The sequence below is a fragment of the Trichoplusia ni genome, chromosome 21 (assembly GCF_003590095.1).
Source record: "Trichoplusia ni isolate ovarian cell line Hi5 chromosome 21, tn1, whole genome shotgun sequence".
Taxonomy (NCBI): domain Eukaryota; kingdom Metazoa; phylum Arthropoda; class Insecta; order Lepidoptera; family Noctuidae; genus Trichoplusia; species Trichoplusia ni.
Window position 1 is genome coordinate 7,258,861 of NC_039498.1, and position 20,222 is coordinate 7,279,082.

General features: G+C 36.3%; 2 protein-coding genes across 3 annotated transcripts in view; one reads left to right on the forward strand and one right to left on the reverse strand.

Moving 5' to 3' along the window:
* The window catches only part of LOC113504319 (paired amphipathic helix protein Sin3a-like), a 38,232-nt gene extending 26,575 nt beyond the window's left edge, over positions 1 to 11,657 (reverse strand). The window contains exons 1-2 of the mRNA XM_026886575.1: positions 11,361 to 11,657; positions 2,701 to 2,810 (exon numbers count right to left, since the gene is read on the reverse strand). Coding sequence (XP_026742376.1) covers positions 2,701 to 2,775 — 75 coding nt within the window. The 5' untranslated portion in view covers positions 2,776 to 2,810; positions 11,361 to 11,657. The remainder of the gene's footprint in view (positions 1 to 2,700; positions 2,811 to 11,360) is intronic.
* Positions 11,658 to 12,000: 343 nt separating this feature from the next.
* On the forward strand, positions 12,001 to 18,773 carry LOC113504346 (protein seele). 2 transcript variants are annotated; one of them, XM_026886621.1, is made up of 7 exons: positions 12,001 to 12,215; positions 12,520 to 12,587; positions 13,251 to 13,350; positions 14,550 to 14,704; positions 15,371 to 15,463; positions 16,691 to 16,786; positions 17,533 to 18,773. In XM_026886621.1, the coding sequence occupies exons 1-7, from the start codon at positions 12,206 to 12,208 to the stop codon at positions 17,677 to 17,679; spliced, it is 669 nt and encodes a 222-aa protein (XP_026742422.1). In that variant the 5' UTR covers positions 12,001 to 12,205; the 3' UTR covers positions 17,680 to 18,773. The 2 variants fall into 2 exon arrangements, with proteins under 2 accessions (XP_026742422.1, XP_026742421.1); XM_026886620.1 differs by lacking the exon at positions 12,001 to 12,215 and adding an exon at positions 12,259 to 12,446.
* Positions 18,774 to 20,222: the final 1,449 nt, after the last annotated feature.

Below are 20,222 nucleotides of genomic sequence, written 5' to 3' on the forward strand. Positions count from 1 at the left end.
TGGTATATCCGATTTCATATGCTTGTGTTACGCATTTATTTACTGAAGGTTGGCGAAGGTAATATGTTGAAAGTCAGGTTTAGATTATGAAGTATCCTAGGTGAAAAAGGAGTTAACTATTTCTAGTAGACTATCACATCAGCGTAAAGGGTGGGCGATTAAGTTATGTAAGAAGTTTTAATGATCATTCTCAAGTAAGCCATGCCTTGGAGATTTTTTGTTACATTGTGGAAATTCTCATGGACATTCGCTTGAGAAAGCTAAGGTGTACAGATCACGGCTAAAACTACGAATTCTTTATTTACAGTCGGCCGGAATGCTTATTGGGCAACCTGGACTCCAAGAGCTACATCAGGACGTTATCTTATGCCAGGTAAAAAGAACTGGATTGCCGCATAGGTACCCACCCATAGTTCGAGAGATTTCAATACGAAATTGGGTTACTAAATAACACTTTTCCACGAAGAAAAACAATAATCAGCACCCTGATAAACCCACGTTCACCTACTCCTAATCGTAACCACCACAGAAGCAGTTTATTATTGAATTAAAGACTATTTTTAGATTACCTTCTTTCTTAAACACGTGCTTGTATTGCGATATCACTGAAAGTGCCTGTAAATAGTTTGCCTTGTGCATCGGATTTCCTTAAAGCTATATTTAGATAAGAAATGAATGGATGGATAGCTCTAGTCTGCTATAAATAGACATTTATCGACTAGGATGGAAAACAATCTATATTTATCCTTTGGAAACTTGCGTAAACTGCCGGATAAGCATCGTGGATTTTAGAAGGGCGACAATAACAACAGAAGCTTGTAACCTTTATAAATTATGGACTATATTAGCATCTACAATACAAATCTTGGCTGAGTAATGTAACAATATTGGCTGAAAATAGTAAATGCAAAAGATTTACTGTGTAAGTGGCCATTGTACATTCTGGTACAACTTTTATGTATGAAGTAGTGTCTTCATTCAGAACTAAGAGGCCATCAACTCAAGAGGTTTTCAGGCAGTAGTCGCAGCAGGATAACAAAGTTTCACTCTATTCTGGCGCGGAAGACTTTACAATGGACTTACTCTAAATACCATATCATTTTCTTATTCTATCTTTCGATTTGACTGTAACCACTCTGACTGAAACAATAATATTAATATTATATATAGATAATGTCAATAATGAGCATCTATCAGTATTATTACGCAAATTTATTAGGCTGGATTTTACCTACGTCCCCTTCTCATAAAATCGATATCTCAAAATTCTCTTTTTATTATCCCGGCTGTAATTCTGCCCATCCCTCTGCACATGAGTCATAATGCTACCATACAAATCTCCTAGTTTATTACACTACAGTCTATTATTATACGACCTACTTACAATCGACCGTTACAACTGTAAAATATAAATCACATCACGCATTTTAAGTTGCGTTTCTTGTTTGGTTGATTTTTAAAAGAAAATTTAGTTGAAATTCTTAATGAATATGGGGTTATAATGCCTCTGTATATAGTAGCGTAGCTCTTTAAGTAGAACTAATTTGCCACGCTTAATGCCTTTTTAATTTTATAATATGCTTGTCTTATGAGAGTACATAGCCTCATTAGAAAGAAAAATGGAAGAGTGGGGAGGCCTTTGCCCACCAGTAGGACATTCCAAGCTAGTAATATTAAAATACTTGTCTGATTAGAAAACTAAGCCAGTATGGTCCATTATTTCTACTGTATTAACTAACAGATATTTGTCCAGAATTTAAAAACCTTTATCAGGGTGCGACAAATATAATATATTTCTATTGGAGTTTTAAAATCTACAGCTCTCCGCAAGAACCGGCAGTCATATTATTTTCTATCAGGGAAAGAACTTCTTATGCATGCCATATGGCCTCCCTGAAAGAAGCAGTTCTAGGGATGCCTCATATGGTCTTTAGACCTAAGCCCATGTGATTATTTCTCCCTATAACGAGTTCCTTTCAGAAAATTTAATGATCTGTGTTAACAGATGGGAAAGACAACACAGAACAATATATTTAAATTCTGATTTTCCTTATTTACCTGTTCATACATTACGTAATTACCTATATAGACTATGTGTAGTATTTTAAAGTAGATAACCAACCATTTTTCTGCTTACAAATATACACAAAAAATCTTAACATGCTCCTAACAGCTGCCATTTTGTTTCTAATTTAGACAAGCAACTTGTTTATTTTGTTTTTCTTTTCTGATATAAGTAGTCTTTTGTTTAAATTGTAGGTCAACTTGTTTATCTAATTATTCGATTTCTTATTTGTTTCGCTTATTAAGCCTTAATTGAAGACTTGGTTCATAAGTGTAGTTATGGAAAATCTAGTATTTTTTATGCAATATATTACATTAACACAACAGTACTTACAATTTTATTGTTGAAAACTTTACATTCAACATTAATTTGTGTAATTTGTTAAAAAAAACTTCTATAAATTATTTTTGACATAAATGTTAATTACTTCAAAGTAATTCATTTGCTTCAAATTATTGCTTATTAATTGTAAAATCGAAAAGGACTACTTAAGCTTTTATAAGTCAGGTTTACATTACTGAAATCATCTTAAAGGAGTAGAATATTAAAGAAATATTTATTTACTGTCTTATTATGCAGGATTTACCATGAATTCACAATATTAGTGTTGTGTTTCGTGTTTTGTAGGAACATACCTGAGTAGGGTTCTGGGGAGGCATAGACGTGGGCTCATCAGGCCCAAGCCTCGGGACTCCTGTCCGCTTCATCATCTTCGCTGTTCAGCGATTGCCCATCACACAATCACCTGGAATCCACATAATTGTTGTCATTAGAATATTGTTTTATAAAAAGGTAAAACAAGGTTCCAATACACATTAGAGACTGGTCAAAAGTGGTTCAAAAACAAAAACATAGTAAGCCGTCCTGTATTGCTCAAATTAACAGACTTTCAAAGAATGTGTTAGAGAAATGTTATATATTAAAATGGTAATATTCAATTATGATTTTGGTAGAATTAAAAACAATTGCAGAACTCTTATGCCTTGCCCATACTTGCAAGCAAAAGGTAATTGAATAATTAACTTCCAATATATATTGTATGTATGTATGTACTTTGAATTTAGAAGCATTTTAAATATTGCTTTGAATTAATTAAGGAAATACCTTCTGAAACTGAGGGCATTCACTTAAAAAAAGAACAAATGGTTTTTATTTTGTTGTTATAGTGGTAGCACTAGTACAGATTTAGTCATGGAAGAGCAGAAAGAAAATAATGTTATGTTAAGCTGTGACCAGCAATTACAATCTTTTGGATCATTAAAAACAAGACTGGATAATGCTATAGCTAAAGGTTACTCGAACAGTATTGATTTATTCACACCTGCTGAGCAAAACTAACCTAACTCAACATGGCTCTACTTAGCACCTATTAACAAAAATAAACCTAGGTTGGCTAGGTTTATTTCCCTGACATTTGAGTGTTTATTTGTATAAACATTTTCGGCACGCCGCTAGCCGTTAAGAACTATGCGACGCTTCCAATGCTTACTTTACTTTACCCCCTTGTACGCAGTTGTCAAACCTATTGAGGTTAGCAACGGGATGGGGGGGATATATCAACTTTTCCAACGAATATAACAATGAAAATCGTTAAATAGGTTAAACGAAAACCAAGGCTGGTATTTGTACCCGAAATGTACGTAATTAACCGAAAAAAAACTGATAAACTAATGACATTAGATAACTCGTAACGTAGGCACCCCATTTTCAAAACTGTTTCGAAATAGTAAATTATTACAATGTACACGTGTTGGTTATACGTTTAAATACACAAGAAGTACATAATAATACCACATTGTAACGCTGATAAACTAATACAAGGTACCGGAAACATGCGTTTGTAACGTTAAGGTTATGATAAATGGAACACGCATGTGATTATGTGATTAACTGTTAAAAAAATAATTACCTGTCACGTTTATAACAATAACAACTTATATCACAGCTCAAATAGTTAACAGGTTAACAGATAATATGCTTTTACAGCTCACTTCAGCAATCTAGTTCATCGATCCGTTAGTTCAACATGGACACAAAAAGCAAGTGATAATAACCGCGCCCGCCATTTTCACATGGTGTGGTTATGGTTATATTAATTCTTTATGGGTTTTACACTAATGGTAACTCTAGGCTAATTATTGTTCCCAATATCGTATTACATAACTAAGTCACAATCTATCTTTGTTAATTAAAACGACTGAGTTACTTTATTCAGAAATGTACTATTGAGATTTTCAGAGAAATACGCGCACATTTTGCCTAAATGAAACAGATTCCATGAAATGACGTCACGTCCTTTAATCATTCAATATCGTTCCACTTTCTTACAATTTTAGCATTTTTAGCATGTCGTTCAGGGTCATAGCAATAAAATGACACTCAATATTTCGCAAATAACATGAATATTATAAAACTGGATTGGAGGAAGTACGACGCAACGAAAAAATGTGCAACGTGACTAACACATCGTACTACGGTGAATGTACGTATATCTTTTATAAACATATTACGCAACTAAAACACGAACATGAAGGTACTTGTAAGCTAGAGGCGAGGCGCATTCGAATTTGGAATTTCGAATCTCCGGTCACAGCACCCACACAGGTTTCGTTCACAAACCGGTCCGGTGGCAACGGCGATGACACAAACTCGTACTTATTTATAGCGGAAAACGTACACAAATCGATAACACCCTAGCTAGGTGCACAACAGCGACCGGGCCGGCGCAAAATACCAATTCGCTTAAACTTTCAAGTCTGCAGCGCAGGCAACAAAACAAATTCGAATATGACGTTCTAGCGGGTCCCGCCTTTTTTACACGACCACGTTCAGAAATCTCCTATTTAGATATTGGATAGCTTCTTTCACGGTACAGTCACTCACGAAAATCTTTAGGTATTATTATTTCTACAATGAATCATAGCGAGCGGATCTCGTTTGAAGAAAAAGTTAAAGGTGGTTAAGGATAATCATCTCTCGGAATAGAGCGGTAAAGTCCGGTTTGCATCGTGCCGGGGGAAACGAGGACGGCGCGGCGGTATTCGTCACCGACGTAGAAAATGGCGACTAAATACCAACAATTACACAGCGCGACTCACCGAACGTCAATGCGAATCAATGTTACACGAAGGAGAGCACAAGTCAAGCCAGTTAACTGGACAAGAAGATTTCAGCTCCTATCTATCTGTTGCAATGGAGATAACGATTGGCCTCGGACGCGTTCATGTCAGAAACTATCAAAATAAGTACATACCGTTGAATATAATACGCTGACACGTCGGTATCTTCAATTACATGTAGAGAACGCCTTTTATAACTCAAAAAACTGTTGCGAGACAATGAATAAAGATAATAGCGCGTCACGGCTTGCTCCGCGCGGGCACATTCGTGCGCCTCCAAATAGCGCAACGGCGCAACTTTTTCGAGCGCGGCGTCAACACGGTCAGGTGGGCGAGGTTGCGACACTGCCATCGCGCTGTCTCGCTCGCACGATGCGCTATCTCTTTCACACCCGCGACACTGGTGCGCCGGGACAGGAGGGACGCGAGCGGAGCCCTTCCTCGGACAAACGTCGCGCACCGAGCTGCGCGGCCGACTGACTGCTCAACAGCGCCTCCAACTGCGGCGGTCCGACCGAGAATCGAGCTCGAGCCTCTACGCGGAACGGCAACGTCGCCGTAGAAATAATAGCGAGCGAAACGGACTTGCAACGATATGAAATGCCACGAACCACCGCCGCGGCACTGGTGGACCAAAACAAAATCTCCTTTCTCTAAAATTATACAACAGTCGCTATTGAGAGCACACCCGGGCCACTGCGCGGCTATTTCCCGCCAAAAACAATGCAGTGATTAAATAAAAATAGCCTTTTATACACACAACATATGTCACAGTCATGTAATATCATAACAAACCTAGAGTCAGCAGAGCTTTGGTTTTATCGACGAGTTACGTGTACGGGGGCTTCGATTTGTACAATGCCTTGACAACAGGCTGGGTCTGAGGAGGTAATAAAGTATAAAGTCACTGCAATGAACGGTTCAGTAATGGGAGCTATCGAATTTGGACTCTATTTGTAATACAAAGAAGTATCCTCTTTGTTTGAAGAACATAAAACACTGGTACAAACAAATAATTATATTCAGATTAAGTGTTCTGAATTGAAATTGCTCATTATTGTATCCAAACCTACTGAGTTAACATTTTGAAAGCAACAAAGCTAGTCGAATAGCAGCTTTCTTTTTTACATCACATGTTTTAACAAATAATAATAAAAACCAGTGAAGTATTCTATAGGTAGTATTTTTGCCCCGAAATTAACAGAGAAAGAAAAGTTTTCCGTTTTTTTTTTTAATTTAACATTAGGGAGCCAAAAATAGATTTTACTCTTTAGGTAATTTGGAACAGCAGAAAAGAAACAAAAATATTTTCAAAGTTTTATTTATAATAAATTTATTAATTTGTCAAGATTAAGCCGCTATCTTTCCTTTTAGCCAGGATCACCTAAAAACTTGTGATAAATTATTTAGCAAAAAACTAACTACGAAATATGGGGATTGTAAAAAAATCTAAAAAAGCATCAAATTCTACAACTAAAAAAGCTTGTGTGTTATTGTTTGATGAAGGAATTAGCAAAACCTTTTTTAATTAAATTTATAATTGTACGGCAGAACAATCAGTGAGCCATACATAATCTTAGTAATAGTGTTAAACAAAATAAATTACCATTTTTATAATTTGATTATAGTGTAAAATCAAAGTAAAATATTTAAAAAATGTGGTTTGCCATGAGAATTTGATCTTTAGGGTGAAATTTTGAAATATGCAACCCTTCCTTGACTAGAAACTAAAATACAAGAGTAACCTTTACTAAGATTTTCTTTGGCAGATGTTATATCATTAAACAAAATAAAAATTGCAAGTAATTCTAAAATTCAACGTTCACCATGACTGTTTCAATTTGATTTGCCAAGTCATGTGTAATAGTGAGCACAAGACAAACACCATGTTTGATCAGAGCAAGGAAAAACATAAATTAGTGAAGAAATACTTGTAAGAATATCGTCAACTACAATTGCCTTGTTTTACCCAAAGCTTGACTATACTGCAGGTCACTGAGAAAGTATATTCTAGGATAAAAATCCAGGGTTTTTGACAGGCTATTGAATTAATTTTGGAATCACCTGATCATGGCTGTGGTTGGTAATAAAAAGCCTAATAACCAATCTTTAGTGCGTGAAATGAGATTCGATGGGTCACTATATCAATTAGTTTCTCTCCAGAAATTTTGTTGGTAAGGTTTCCAGAACAGAACTGTATTTGGGGAAAACTTTATGGATTTTTTCTGGCAAAGTATGAGAAGACGAGTTTTTTAGAAGATATAACGTGTTAACTTTGTTAAATTAAGTGTTTACAATAATCTTAAGGAAAATCATAAAGCCGGTTCTTTCCTAAGATTATAAACAAATTATAATGCATTAGAAACCAAGGAACCGTTACTACCAGTTTATTTAACCCACTACGCAAGTACACGTAAGACAGGTTTCAATATAGACAGTTATCAAAAGACTATACTTAATTCTACATTTATATCAAAAATCTGTGAAGAGTTACTCTATTTAATCTTTTAGGGACAACTCATGAGATGACTCTAGTTGAGGAGTTTCAAAATATTCTCTCGTTTTCTTTTTGCTTCATAAAGTTTCAGACAACGGGTTTGAGATTAGAGCTTCCTTTAAGCGAGTAAAACTTCTTCTAAACAAGTTCTGACAGAAACTGCCAGGTAGATCCAACATAGATTATAAAATTAAAAATGACTACAAGGCAAGCTGACTGTGGCTGACTGGTTGAGGACTAGCCTCAATTAAAGAAGTATCCATTTCTTATCTAAAAAAATAACCTGACCAATCCAAAACTTAATCCCTACGAAAACAACTCCAAATTTGTTCAGGAAAATGCCTGAAATCGTCAAAAATTTCAGTCAACGCCAAAGGGCCTGTTATGTCACGTTTCATCTAGTTTCTAACTTGCTGTCTTATCTTGGAAAAGGATTTTATCTGTGTGTATAATATCGCTTCCTTCGTCTTTCTAAAGAAAACAAGATAAAAATGGGCTCCAAAGGTGTGGTAACTAACGATAGCTTTACATTAACACCAAAACTGAAAAATGTACAGATTATTTTTATTAATAAAGTAGAATATAAATCGATCGATAGGTCTATGTCATTTGTCTCTGAGTAAACTTCGACTGTATCTCCGGACGAAGGCACTTTTTTTTTAATGATAAAATAACACGAGTTATAGAAATTAAAAAAAACCAAGGCTGTTAATTTCTCTTTCAAATTTGCTTAAACAATTACTACTGCTTGCAATGTAATAAAAAAACTGCTAAGTTGTAAATCTCTTAGCTTTATGTATCAGGCCTGCACAGGTCTTTACAAATAAACAGGTAATTGTCCAGTTAGTTCTTTGAAAGGGCTGTTTCAAACCAACTTAATCCTCATTGAAAAGAATTCTCAAGGTAGTTCCGAAACAGTCATAAAAGAGTCCGGATCAAAGAAGATTTTAACTAGCATGATAATTCCTGTTAATTTGTACACTTTCGTCCATAGCTCTAAACGGGTTTCTGCAAAATATTTTTAAAAGCAAACCATTTTCAATGGGTTTAAATGTTTGCCTAGGAAGGGCGAAATATTATTCTACGAGGAGAGCAAAATTTGATTGTATTTGATACATTTCAAAGTGGAATAAATATCAAACTTCTTCAAACAGTCATGCATATAACCTGTTTAAGAAAAGGAAGAAATTGACAAGAATCTTTATCCCATCACCTTCAAACCAAGAAAAAAAAATCTCAAGATAGGACGACGAAAAGAGAGAAAACATTTTTCATACACTCACAAATAGAAAGAAGAAAGAGATGCAACGATCGGGAACTTTGGAATTCGACAGTGACTGTCAACATGGCGGCGTTAGAAACAGCTGATACGCTTTCTTTCATTAATGCCAAAAACACGACGATGTTGTTTGCAAAATAAAGATTACACGTAATCAATTTTATCATTCGCATTGTTTATTTTCGTTTATTTGCTTACAGTTCATGAGTTGAATTCCATCCGTAGTACCAATTAAAGCAATTTGGTGACGTAATAAATCGCAAGATATTTCGAAAACCGATTTTCATAATTCGCGGGAATTATACCGAAGTGTTTTAAATGAACATTACGAAATTCAAACGGAATATGATCGCATCATAGCTATCTGAGGACCTCGTTTACTCAATAACAACCTATATAATAGTTAGTTTATGTCTGCCAGTAAACAGGTATACAAACTAGTAGCTACTCGCTAAGAATTAACCTCAATCAACTCGGCATGTGTGCGTGCTCACAAACTTAAGTTATTACTAAAATTTAATTACAACACAAACACGCTGGCATTAAGTATTAAACTTGTTTATCATTCGTATTAAATTTATCCCATTGTTAAGCGGAGGATACAAAACGTATAGCCTTGAAAATTCTTATCGAACAAGTGACTCGACTACACACAATTACGGCTCGCGGAGCGCGACGTTGCCAACATTCAGCGCGCTACTGCGTCTTAATTTTACAAGCACGCCGCCATTTTGTTTCCATTTACCAGATGCAAGTGCAACTCGTAAATGATGAGATGCGATTTATTCTCTTTACGTTTATGCCAATAGATATATAGATAAAACATACTACAACATAGCAGCCAGCGTCGCACTTTCCCCATATATAAAACACGCCTATTACGTAACATTTAGGAAGTTGTGAGGACCGCTTACAATGCATATGTTAAGTGGTGTGCACGGATACACTGTACGCTAAGAGTTCAAGATATCTCAATAACGGATATCGGATATGCTGTGGATGTCTAGATCATCGAGATTGCAAGCGTAGCCGAGCCATACCTAGGTATTTATGTGGGGGACAGAGTGTCGGCGCAATATGGTTGAGATACGTACATTGAGAGGTTCGTGAGCCAGCGCCGGGTGCGGGGCTCGTGCCCCGTGCTGCCAGGGTAGCCCTCCGGCCGACTCACAACCAGATACATCACAAATACGGGCATTTTCAACGTAAATTCCACGGTATCGATCACGCACAGACGCCATTTTGAACCGACACTGAGCGCGGACGAGCGCGCGACGTTGCCACGTCGCACGTTTCCAATCCGCACTTCTATTTCTGGCTCCCTCCCCCCGCGCGCCGCCATGACGCCGGAGGTCGCCAAACAGCGCTCGACAAAACATTCACGATTTCAATTTATATATCAACTTCGCGGGTTCTTATTTGAAAAACTCATGATCTAGTAGGCCTTCAGATCCGGCGGGAGGGGGGCAGGCATGGCGGCGAGCAGAGGGGACGAGAGCTGGCGGGGAGGGGGGGTGCTGTGTATAACAGCGTTTCCAATGATAAGATAGTACTTATAGACATCGTATAGATGTACGTGAATTGTAATATATCGTCCGAGCGCGCCCGGCTTTCACCAAAGAGCGGAGCGAGGCGCGGCCGCGCAGGACCGCGCCGACATGTGCCATTGGCCACCGCAGAGATCGATAGACAAACAGCGACGAGGCCGGCGACCTACATACGATACTGAGCTTTACTGCTGTAATAATAGCCCTCGTATTCGTCCGGTAGTGACTATAAACAAACTACCGCACGGGCACACAGACGTCGTCCACGTAGATACGCACTCGCACAGACGTTGTGAAAACGACGCGAGCGGGCGACGAGCGCCCGACCTACCAATGTATACCATCATTGTATTATGGCACTTTTCTAGAGTCGAAATTCCTGTACCGCGACGCGCCCAGCGCGCCCTACCGAAGGACAAAGGGACGATTTCACACGGAAAACAAAGGGAAATGCCGGTGCACGGATAATAACATATTTTTTGTTTGATAATTTAACTTTTTAACAAGTTTTTATCGGGTGGCAGCGCGTTGCCAAGTCGCCAGGTTGCGCCGATGGCGCGCGCTCTCTTATTATGAAATTGGGATTTTCTAACTGCACATGACGCAGTCGATTGATAAGATGATTTTTTGAAAGGTTACATAAAATATGCAATACTACATCGTACTGAGTGTAACGTATGGTAATGGCACAGGTGCGGGGTACAGCTCGTAACAGCCAATATGGTACAACAATCATTATTACTCCCGGACTCGCCACACGTTATACACAGACGAAAGCAATTGAAATTAACTAAAATTACTAGTTAATAAGCTCAGAATAGGAAAAGACGCAATCTGTCAACCAGTCACTTACTTGAATTTTTACACGAAACGTGCGTATTTCTTCACAAAACTCACTGGAACGTCACTCTGCGACGATACAATAGCAAAATTCAAGGTATTTTAAGGTTTTTAAACAATTTGATGTGCATAAAAAAATTATACATGCCGTTAAGCAAACGTCCGGCGCGCATAGAGACCGAATGCGAACTGTTGGTTAGTTTGGTTTGGTTGGGTCGGTTGATAGGTGGGGGGCGGCGGGCGGAAAACCGGAGAACGGGCGATCGAGGGAGTCAGAAAGGGCAAAATTTTAATAATTTCAAACCGTAAAACTAAGCTACGTTGATCATGATAGTTACACACCAAATTAAAACACTTTTTTTTAAAGTGTTACATTTAAAATTACTATCAACTTGTGTAATACTCATATGAGAAGTAATTGTCTTGACATTGATGTTTTTCCTGTTACAAGCTACTCATACAGCCATAAACATAATGATTTATTGTCATTGGGTTGTCGATCTAAAAAAATGATAATGTTTACAGGTGTTTTTTTCAAGTAGGTTTTATCTTTGTTATTTAAAATGTACTTGTTGTTAAATAAGCCATCCAGATTCGGAATATTATTTGGATTGAAATTGACAATCGATACAATATTTACCTCTATTCATAGTATTAACCTAGGATCGATACGTATTTACAAAAATTAGAATTTCTTGGTTCATTTTCTAGTGGCCTTTATTGAATTATGGTATAATCCAGGAAAATATAAATGAATGTGAAGCTCCAACAGTAATGTTTATCGATCGTAGCATTTGAATATAGTTGGACTATGGCTGTCAGCTTTCGACCAATAGCAAGTCAGGGAGTTATAAAAAAATGATTACAGGTATGAACCAATCAGAAAAGGTATCGTGTATGACAGGAAAAGATAAACTTCTTCAACGCATGCAGAGGAATTCCCAACATTAATCCGATTTTTCTTGTAATTTAAACACTTATTTGTGATACGTAGATAATTAGTGTTAAAAAATGCGGTCCGCCACATTTTTGTTCGCGTTAACAGTTTTGTTTGTTGCCGTTACAGCGAGAATAGACCCCAAAAACCTGAAATGTTTAGGTGTGTATTTATTGTCATTTTTTAATTAATTATTAAAGTAATTTCGGTAATTGATATTATATAATAATTCCAGTTTGCCGAACGACCTTCGAGGAGCTTGACGATGTGATAAAAAAAGTAGATAAATGGAAAAAAGTTGACGTAAGTAACATTTTAATGACTTGTTTTATTATTATTGAATTCTTGTATTTTGTTCATGTTATATCGACTTACAATACTGATAATGCAATTTAAATAGAAAATATGAGTATACGCATGTTTTAAGGTAACTTTACATTCACTTTTCTCTTATTAGTATTAGTTTCTTAACTTTTTAAGTGCTTGCTATAAAGCCTAAAATAAATGTATTTTCATTAAATTACAAGGTGTACTTTACGTTTTAGACACATTACTGTACAATTAGCATAATATGTTAGCTTTTTGGTTAGATATTCACAATATATGAAATACTATTTCCAGTGTTACGATTCAAAACACTGGTTCCTGAATCAAAAGAAATGACTTCATCAAATTTGAAGTTTTGTCTCTAGGTTTTAGATTATTTGACATTTATATACCCTTACTATCACCCCGAGGTCCCTTACTCCTTATGTTGAAAGAGGAATGCCAGTAAAACGTTTCCATAATGGGTCTTTTGTTAAACAAGTCAATTATTTTGGAGGTAACCTTAACAGAAATGAGGCTGAATAAAAATTGCAGCTGCAGGAAACCAGCAGAAAGCTTTTAAGTAGAAAACTTACACATTCAGTTTGAATTCAAATCTCCCTTCTCTTAACAATAATTTGTATGTTTTGCATATTTCAGGTTGGCAACTTCAGGATGGATGCTAGCGGCAACACCATGCAGGAGAAGGTTCCCGCCCACCGCTCAGCAGTCTACATCTCTGAGCTTATTGATAACATTTGTAAGTTGTATACCTCTTTTCATCATCATCATCATCAGCCCATATCTGTCCACTGCTGGGCATAGGTCTCCACAATGGCACAGCATTGTGATCTATCTTTGCTGCTTGCATCCAGTTCCTGCCAGCCATCTAAGTCTTACCAAGTACAAAAATATATGTATTTAAATCTCACAAATCACTATGTCATACTATGTTCATGACAGAATTAGTCAGTCGGATGTTGGTTAAGCAGGTCAATTATTGTATTTAAGATAGCAACAAAAAAAAAATGTGTCAACCTAAATATAATTCAAAAACAAAAGTTTTCATATTCTTTTAGAATTTAACTTTTGGAAATGTATATAAGTTTCAAGCCCAGAATTGTACTCTATTCTCATTGATTTCTGACTTCAAATTCAATGAAGGTCACACTATAATTTTGTGAAGTAATAATTAAACATCAATGTCATACATTTTATAGCCTAAACCTGCCATTTTATAATTGCAATGTTCATTTTTTACTCTGCAAACTTCAGTCTCTCCAGGTTTTACTTTTATTCTCATAGTCTTATGTATTGATCCTTTAATGGAAGCCAGGAAATGGACAACCACCTTGGTTGGCTTAGGAAGTGATGATCTAGCCACACACTGGCCCCACCACAGGCTGGTATCAAGTAGCCTAGGAGAGAGTATTATGAAAAGATTTGTGGGAAACCTTTGCCTGGTAGTCAGACTTATTTTTTGTTATATGGAAAGCAAGCATACTGTTGCTGGAGTTGTTCTTTTTCTTCTCTAGCAAGAGCAATAAGCTAGTGCTGGGCGAATTAGAGTTCTATTCAGTGTAATCTTCACATTCATGAGTGGAATTCAGTCATATACATATAAAGAGTAATATCTGGTTAGTCGGAGGTTCTACCCTTACTTTTCATGCGCGAGCGATCCAGTGACTCTTTCTTAAGCAGTAGAAGGGGCCCGGGGTGTTTTTAGTCGGTGGAAGTCTGACCTAACCCCATGCTAGCCCTCAATGTGGGTTGAAGTCTTAAGCGTTTCACCCTGGACAAAAATAACCTTTCGTCCATTACCTAATAAATTAATATTACATTTGTGAAAGCGTGACAGCAATACATACTGTAGAGCGGCATCCTTCTCACACCTGCTGCAGTAAACATCAAAACATGCACACACAGGCATCATTTAATAAACAACCTGTTAATTTCCAGGCAAGAAGATGGATGACTACGTCCGAGTCTACTACAAGGCCACCAACAAGCTAGCCATCATGCAGCTGATCACCAAGTCCGGTGGCATGAACCCTGAGTTCTCCAAGACTAAGTTTGTGACTGATGATGATTTGAACAAGAGCTTGGAGTACTATGTGAGTCGTGAATTGTATTATATGATGGTATTTTAAGGGTGATGTAAGGAAAAGTGACTTTTTATGAATGTCTATGATTGTGAATAAACAAGACTTGACTGCATAGAATTTAGCTTGGGAAAAGACCAAACAGATTAAAAGTTAACTTGAATACTTTGATTTTAAATGTTGTATAACACTTTTTTTTTATAAAAATGACTCTCGTTCTAAGGTATTTAATACTTGTGTCGGGGGAGTTTCATAAACTTTCAAGTCACCTGCACAAGGATACCCTGCCTCTAAACTGCATTTGTGGATAACTAGTCAAAAATCTGAAACAATTTATTCAGTTTTTATTACATTTATTACTCCAAAATAGTTGTTGGTGAGATGAATGTTTTCTTACCATATTATTGTTTTTGTAGATTTCGTCCAACACCAATTGTTTTTTTTTTTTATATAACATTTGTTTCTTTATTAAATGGTGCAACGGTTTTCTCATTCGTATTTATCAAGGTTGCCCGACTAGTTCCGGACCCAACCGGAGTCCTTAATCATGAGTTTACGCCGCGGGATCAGTCTTTGAAATTTACATTCAAGCTTTTCTGCGACCCTGCCGATTTGTACATAACTGTTATGCTAGTACTTTATAGTAATAAATTAATAATATATTCGTTATTATTTCAGTGCGAGCGCATGTTTGAGGAGAACGAGGATGAGATCACATCGCTGTACAAGAACAGGCCTCACGATGACATCATGCCGGACGCTGAGCAAGAGGTCAGATTGATGTTACTTTATTATCCCTACTAATATTATAAATGCGATAGTAACTCTGCGTGTCTGTCTGTCTGTTACGCTTTCACGTCTAAACCGCTGAACTGATTTTAATGAAATTTGGTACAGAGATAGAGTTGATCTTGAGAAAGAACATAGGATAGTTTTTATCCTGGACTTTTGAAGAGTTCTCTTCGAAACGCAATATAACCGATATTGGCGCGGGCGAAGCCGCGGGCGAAAAGCTAGTTTTAAATAGTATCTGAAATATAATGGCATAGTAGTTTCTTTTCTTGCCAGTGTCGTTTAGTGATTGCATATGGGTACTTAAAAGGCATATAGTAGTCTTAAATTAGTAGTATATAGTAGTTTTCCGTGTTTCGGAAGGCACGTTAAATTGTGGGTCCCGGCTGTTATTCCACATCTATGACAGTCGTTACAGGAAGTCAGAAGCTTGAAAAGTCTGACAACCAGTCTAACCAAGGGGTATTGTTTTGCCCAACTGGGTTGGGGAGGTCAGATAGGCAGTCGCTCCTTGTAAAACACAGGTTGTGATTAACACATCTTTGGCAGTTGTTTCAAAAAGTAAGAAGCTAGAAAGTCTGACAGCCAGACTAAGGGGGTATTGTTTTGCCCTGGTAACTGGGTTGAGGAAGTCAGATAGACAGTAGCTCTTTTTAAAATACTACTTAGCAGGTCGGTACTTAGCAGTATCCGGTTAGATTGGAAGGTTACAACATAGTTTGGAAAAAGGCTAGGGCGATGATGATGAGTATAGTATATTTATCTTCTTCTAATATATAAAATTCCCGTATCACGATGTTAGTTAACGTACTCCTCCGAAACGGTTCGACCGATTCTTATGAAATTTTGTATACATATTGGGTAGGTCTGAGAATAGAACAACATTTATTTAAAAAAAAAAAATTGTGAGCAACCCACTTCACTTAGATGCTATGTGAAGTGGGTTGCTCACAATATTTTTTTTTTGTTTTAATTTTTTTATAATGTGGCACTAAAAATACAACTAGAAATAATTTATTAGGCAAAACAATGTTTGCTGGGTCAGCTAGTAAGGAAATAAGTCTTGTATTAGAGAGGGATCTCATAAACAATTAAGCCTCAAACTCAAAATAATGTTTTTTGTGGATTTAGAAAGTCTGTAATACATTACACATTTTCCAAACACCGTATAGTAGTTTTTATCATAACATTCCTATTTTTAAACAGATTTGCTTCAAACACGCCAAGTACTGCGAAGACTGGATGTTGCCCAACGAGGAGGACACCACGTGGACCACTGAGATGGAAGCAGAATATGTCAAGGTATGCTTTTATAACACTTGCTTTAGACATTTCTACTAATATTATAAATGCGAAAGTATCTCTGTCTGTCTGTCTGTCTGTTACGCTTTCACGTCTAAACCACTGAACTGATTTTAATGAAATTTGGTACAGAGATAGAGTTGACTTGAGAAAGAACATAGGATAGTTTTTATACCGGATTTTTGAAGAGTTCTCTTGGAAACGCGATATAACCGACCTCGACACGGGCAAAAAGCTAGTTTATAATAAATTTAGCTCTGATAATAATCCGATTTGGGTATTTCCGCTTGCATAAGCACATGGTGAGAAACCTTGGTATTGAACTAAAGATTGGAATTTGATATTTCCAAGCCGCAGTGAGCTAGCGTGGAGATGAATGCACAAACCTTCTGCATTTGGGAAGAGGTCTGTGTCAAGCAGAGGAACGTTATAGGCTGCTATTATACTATAATATTTGATACTTAATAAATAAATAATTTCAATTAAATACAAAACAAATACAACGAAAAAACATACTAAACCACCAAGGTTGGTTGTAAAAGTGAGGGCGCTTATAGGAGTCTCGTGTTCAAGGTCTGTCTGAGTTTTGTATGTTTGAAGAGACTCCACCGTTATTCAATTAAATCCTTATATCGCGGGGGATATTTCATATGCACAAACACACCCGTACACCCCCACAAACAGACACGTAGCTCTGAGTTATTCTATCCGTGCAGTTAAAATTGACTTTATATGACCATCTACAGGTCCACGGGCCCGACCCGTACGGTTTCGGCGGCCTCCCGCCTCAGTCACAGATGCCCGACGTGTCTGACGACTACGGTGATAATGAAGAATTTATCCCTGAAGATGCAGACTTCGACGCGCCCGCCGACACCAAGGACGAGCTGTAAACCATGGGTCATAATGACCCTAGTCGTGGGTCACTATGACCCTAGTGGGTGATGTGATCGTAGTAAGATTTTTTATTATTGAAGTACTGAGTGATTTAATGATGAGGTCTAAGGCCTAGTGTTGGGTCACTTTTAGAAACACTTGGGTTGTGTTGGTTAATGTTTTAGATCATTATAACCCAATGAAGTTATAGATACAGCTAACTTTGCTCTTGGTATAGTTTCAGTAACGTTTAACTGAGATATGAAGTAACCGTCACTTAGAGTGCTGTTAGTTGTTAATATATTATTTATTTACAAAAAGAGCAGGTACAATAAATTATTGCTAAAAGCATTTCTAAGGACAATTAATATACAATTTGTCTTAACTACCTACTAATGCCATTTTAAAATAGACATGGGTCATTTTGACCCATCTTATGTGACCCAAGTAATTTTAGAGTCTTTACTGACAATAAATTTTGATTGTTGTGCTTTCCTTATAAAGGGTTCAAAAACATCCATTATTTCAGACTTAAACATATTAACCATGTTGAGCTAATAATAAATTATTAATATATTTCATATTTATTTAAATGTTCAGGCATTAGTACTTATTATGTTATTGTACCAAGTACATAGATAAACGAAAGATATTTTATTAAATATAAATAAAAAGAGATAAACTTTTGAGAGCCAAATCCATTTCTATAAAATTGGTAAATATTTCTTTTGAAGGAGTATAGTGCAATTTCTATATACAACTGAAATAAAAATAAGACATATTTTCATATCAAATTAACATTTGTTCATAAGATTATCTTAACATCCTATGAGATTATTTCACAAAACAAATGAATGATATATAAAAACATATTTTGAAATAAAAAATAATGACTAGTTTTTAAAATAAAGTGCCTTATATTAATCTAAGTAATTTCTTATGAGGGTAACTGTTAAACTGTAACTATTTATAAAAATAATTAAGTTTATTTCATTTTTATATGTATGTAAAAAACTTAGCAAAACCAACCACGTTTTAAAGCAAGAGTGGCAGCAACTTAGCCGATCGAGTAATCACAAAAAAATACTGTGAAGTTAATTCAAATTCAAAATTATTCAAATAAAACTTTATTAAGTTTTTTATGAAATGCTGTTTTTGTGTGATGTATGTTATATTCAAATATGTATAAAAATAAATTATATTACATACACATTGTTTTAAAATAAGGCTGTTTACATAGTAATTTTCATACATTTACTTGAATTCCGTACAATAATTGCATTTAATATTGATATGTATTTAGCAAAGGTTGTTACGCGTGTTGTGTTGTGATTCCAGTTTGGAGTGTTTGTAAATGGGTATTAAATATTTTGTTTGAATATTAGTTGTTTTATTTATGTACTCTCCTTATCGCCTACTTACACTAGGTTTTTGGGATGCTAAGCGATTTAAACTGTTGTCAAATCAAATTTATACGAGGAGCAAAAATAGTTGGTAGAGCCTCATTGGCAAGGTATAAGTCTAGGGTTGCCATCCGTCCTGGTTTATCCAGATTTGTTCTAGTTTAGACTGAGTCCGGGGAGTGTCCATAGCGCATCATTAGTAGTTCGGGTTTTAAAAAATTATGGCGCTAGAGCCAGCATTGCTGAATGCCGCGACTCAACGAGTCCCTTCAAATAAACTTGACAATGTTTCTTACCGTCTAAAGCCAGGATTTTCACGCATATTGCTCAGACAATAATATGAAATGCATTGGTAAATTGCTTAGGACAATACGAATAGTGTAATTTCAATCCAATTTCCATTCATTCATCAGCCATTAGTAAATAACGGAATTGGCCCAAATCTTAGAGAATGATGGTTTTACCTGGTATGCTGAAGGGGTCTTGGCTCGGAAGGACTGGAAGAAAAGAATTAAATAATTTTGTCCAATAACAACACAAGAAAACATTATAGATCTATTTATTTAAACTTAAATCCAAACAATCTATTTACACAATAAATTCGTTAGCATCGAACTGTTTAATATCAAATATAACATTATTAACTATTATTATATTTATTATTTATACAATACTTATATGTAGAGATAAAAAAATAGATGTATTAGATAATGTTATCTTTATAATTAGTCAAAATACCCTGATATTAGGTAAACAAATTAAATTTCATAAGATTACATAGTTTGAAAGATTAGTCAGTGCCTCATGCCTGAAGGGAATATTATTGCAGTTGCACCTGAGCACAACACAGCTATTCATCATCCAATCCTTTTCTCAACTATGTTAGCGTCCTCTTCCAGTCTAACCAGATGCAGCCGAGTACCAGTGTTTTACAAGGAGCGACTGCCTATCTGACCTCCTCAACCCAGTTACCTGGGCAACACGGTAACCCTTGGTAAGACTGCTTGTCAGACTATATAGCTTCTGACTACCTGTAACGACTGTGAAAGATGTAGGAATAACAGCCGAGACCCACAATGTAACGTGTCTTTCGAAACACGGAGGAACTTGTTATTACATACATGGTCACCCGTCTATGGATCGACCGTATCAAGTGT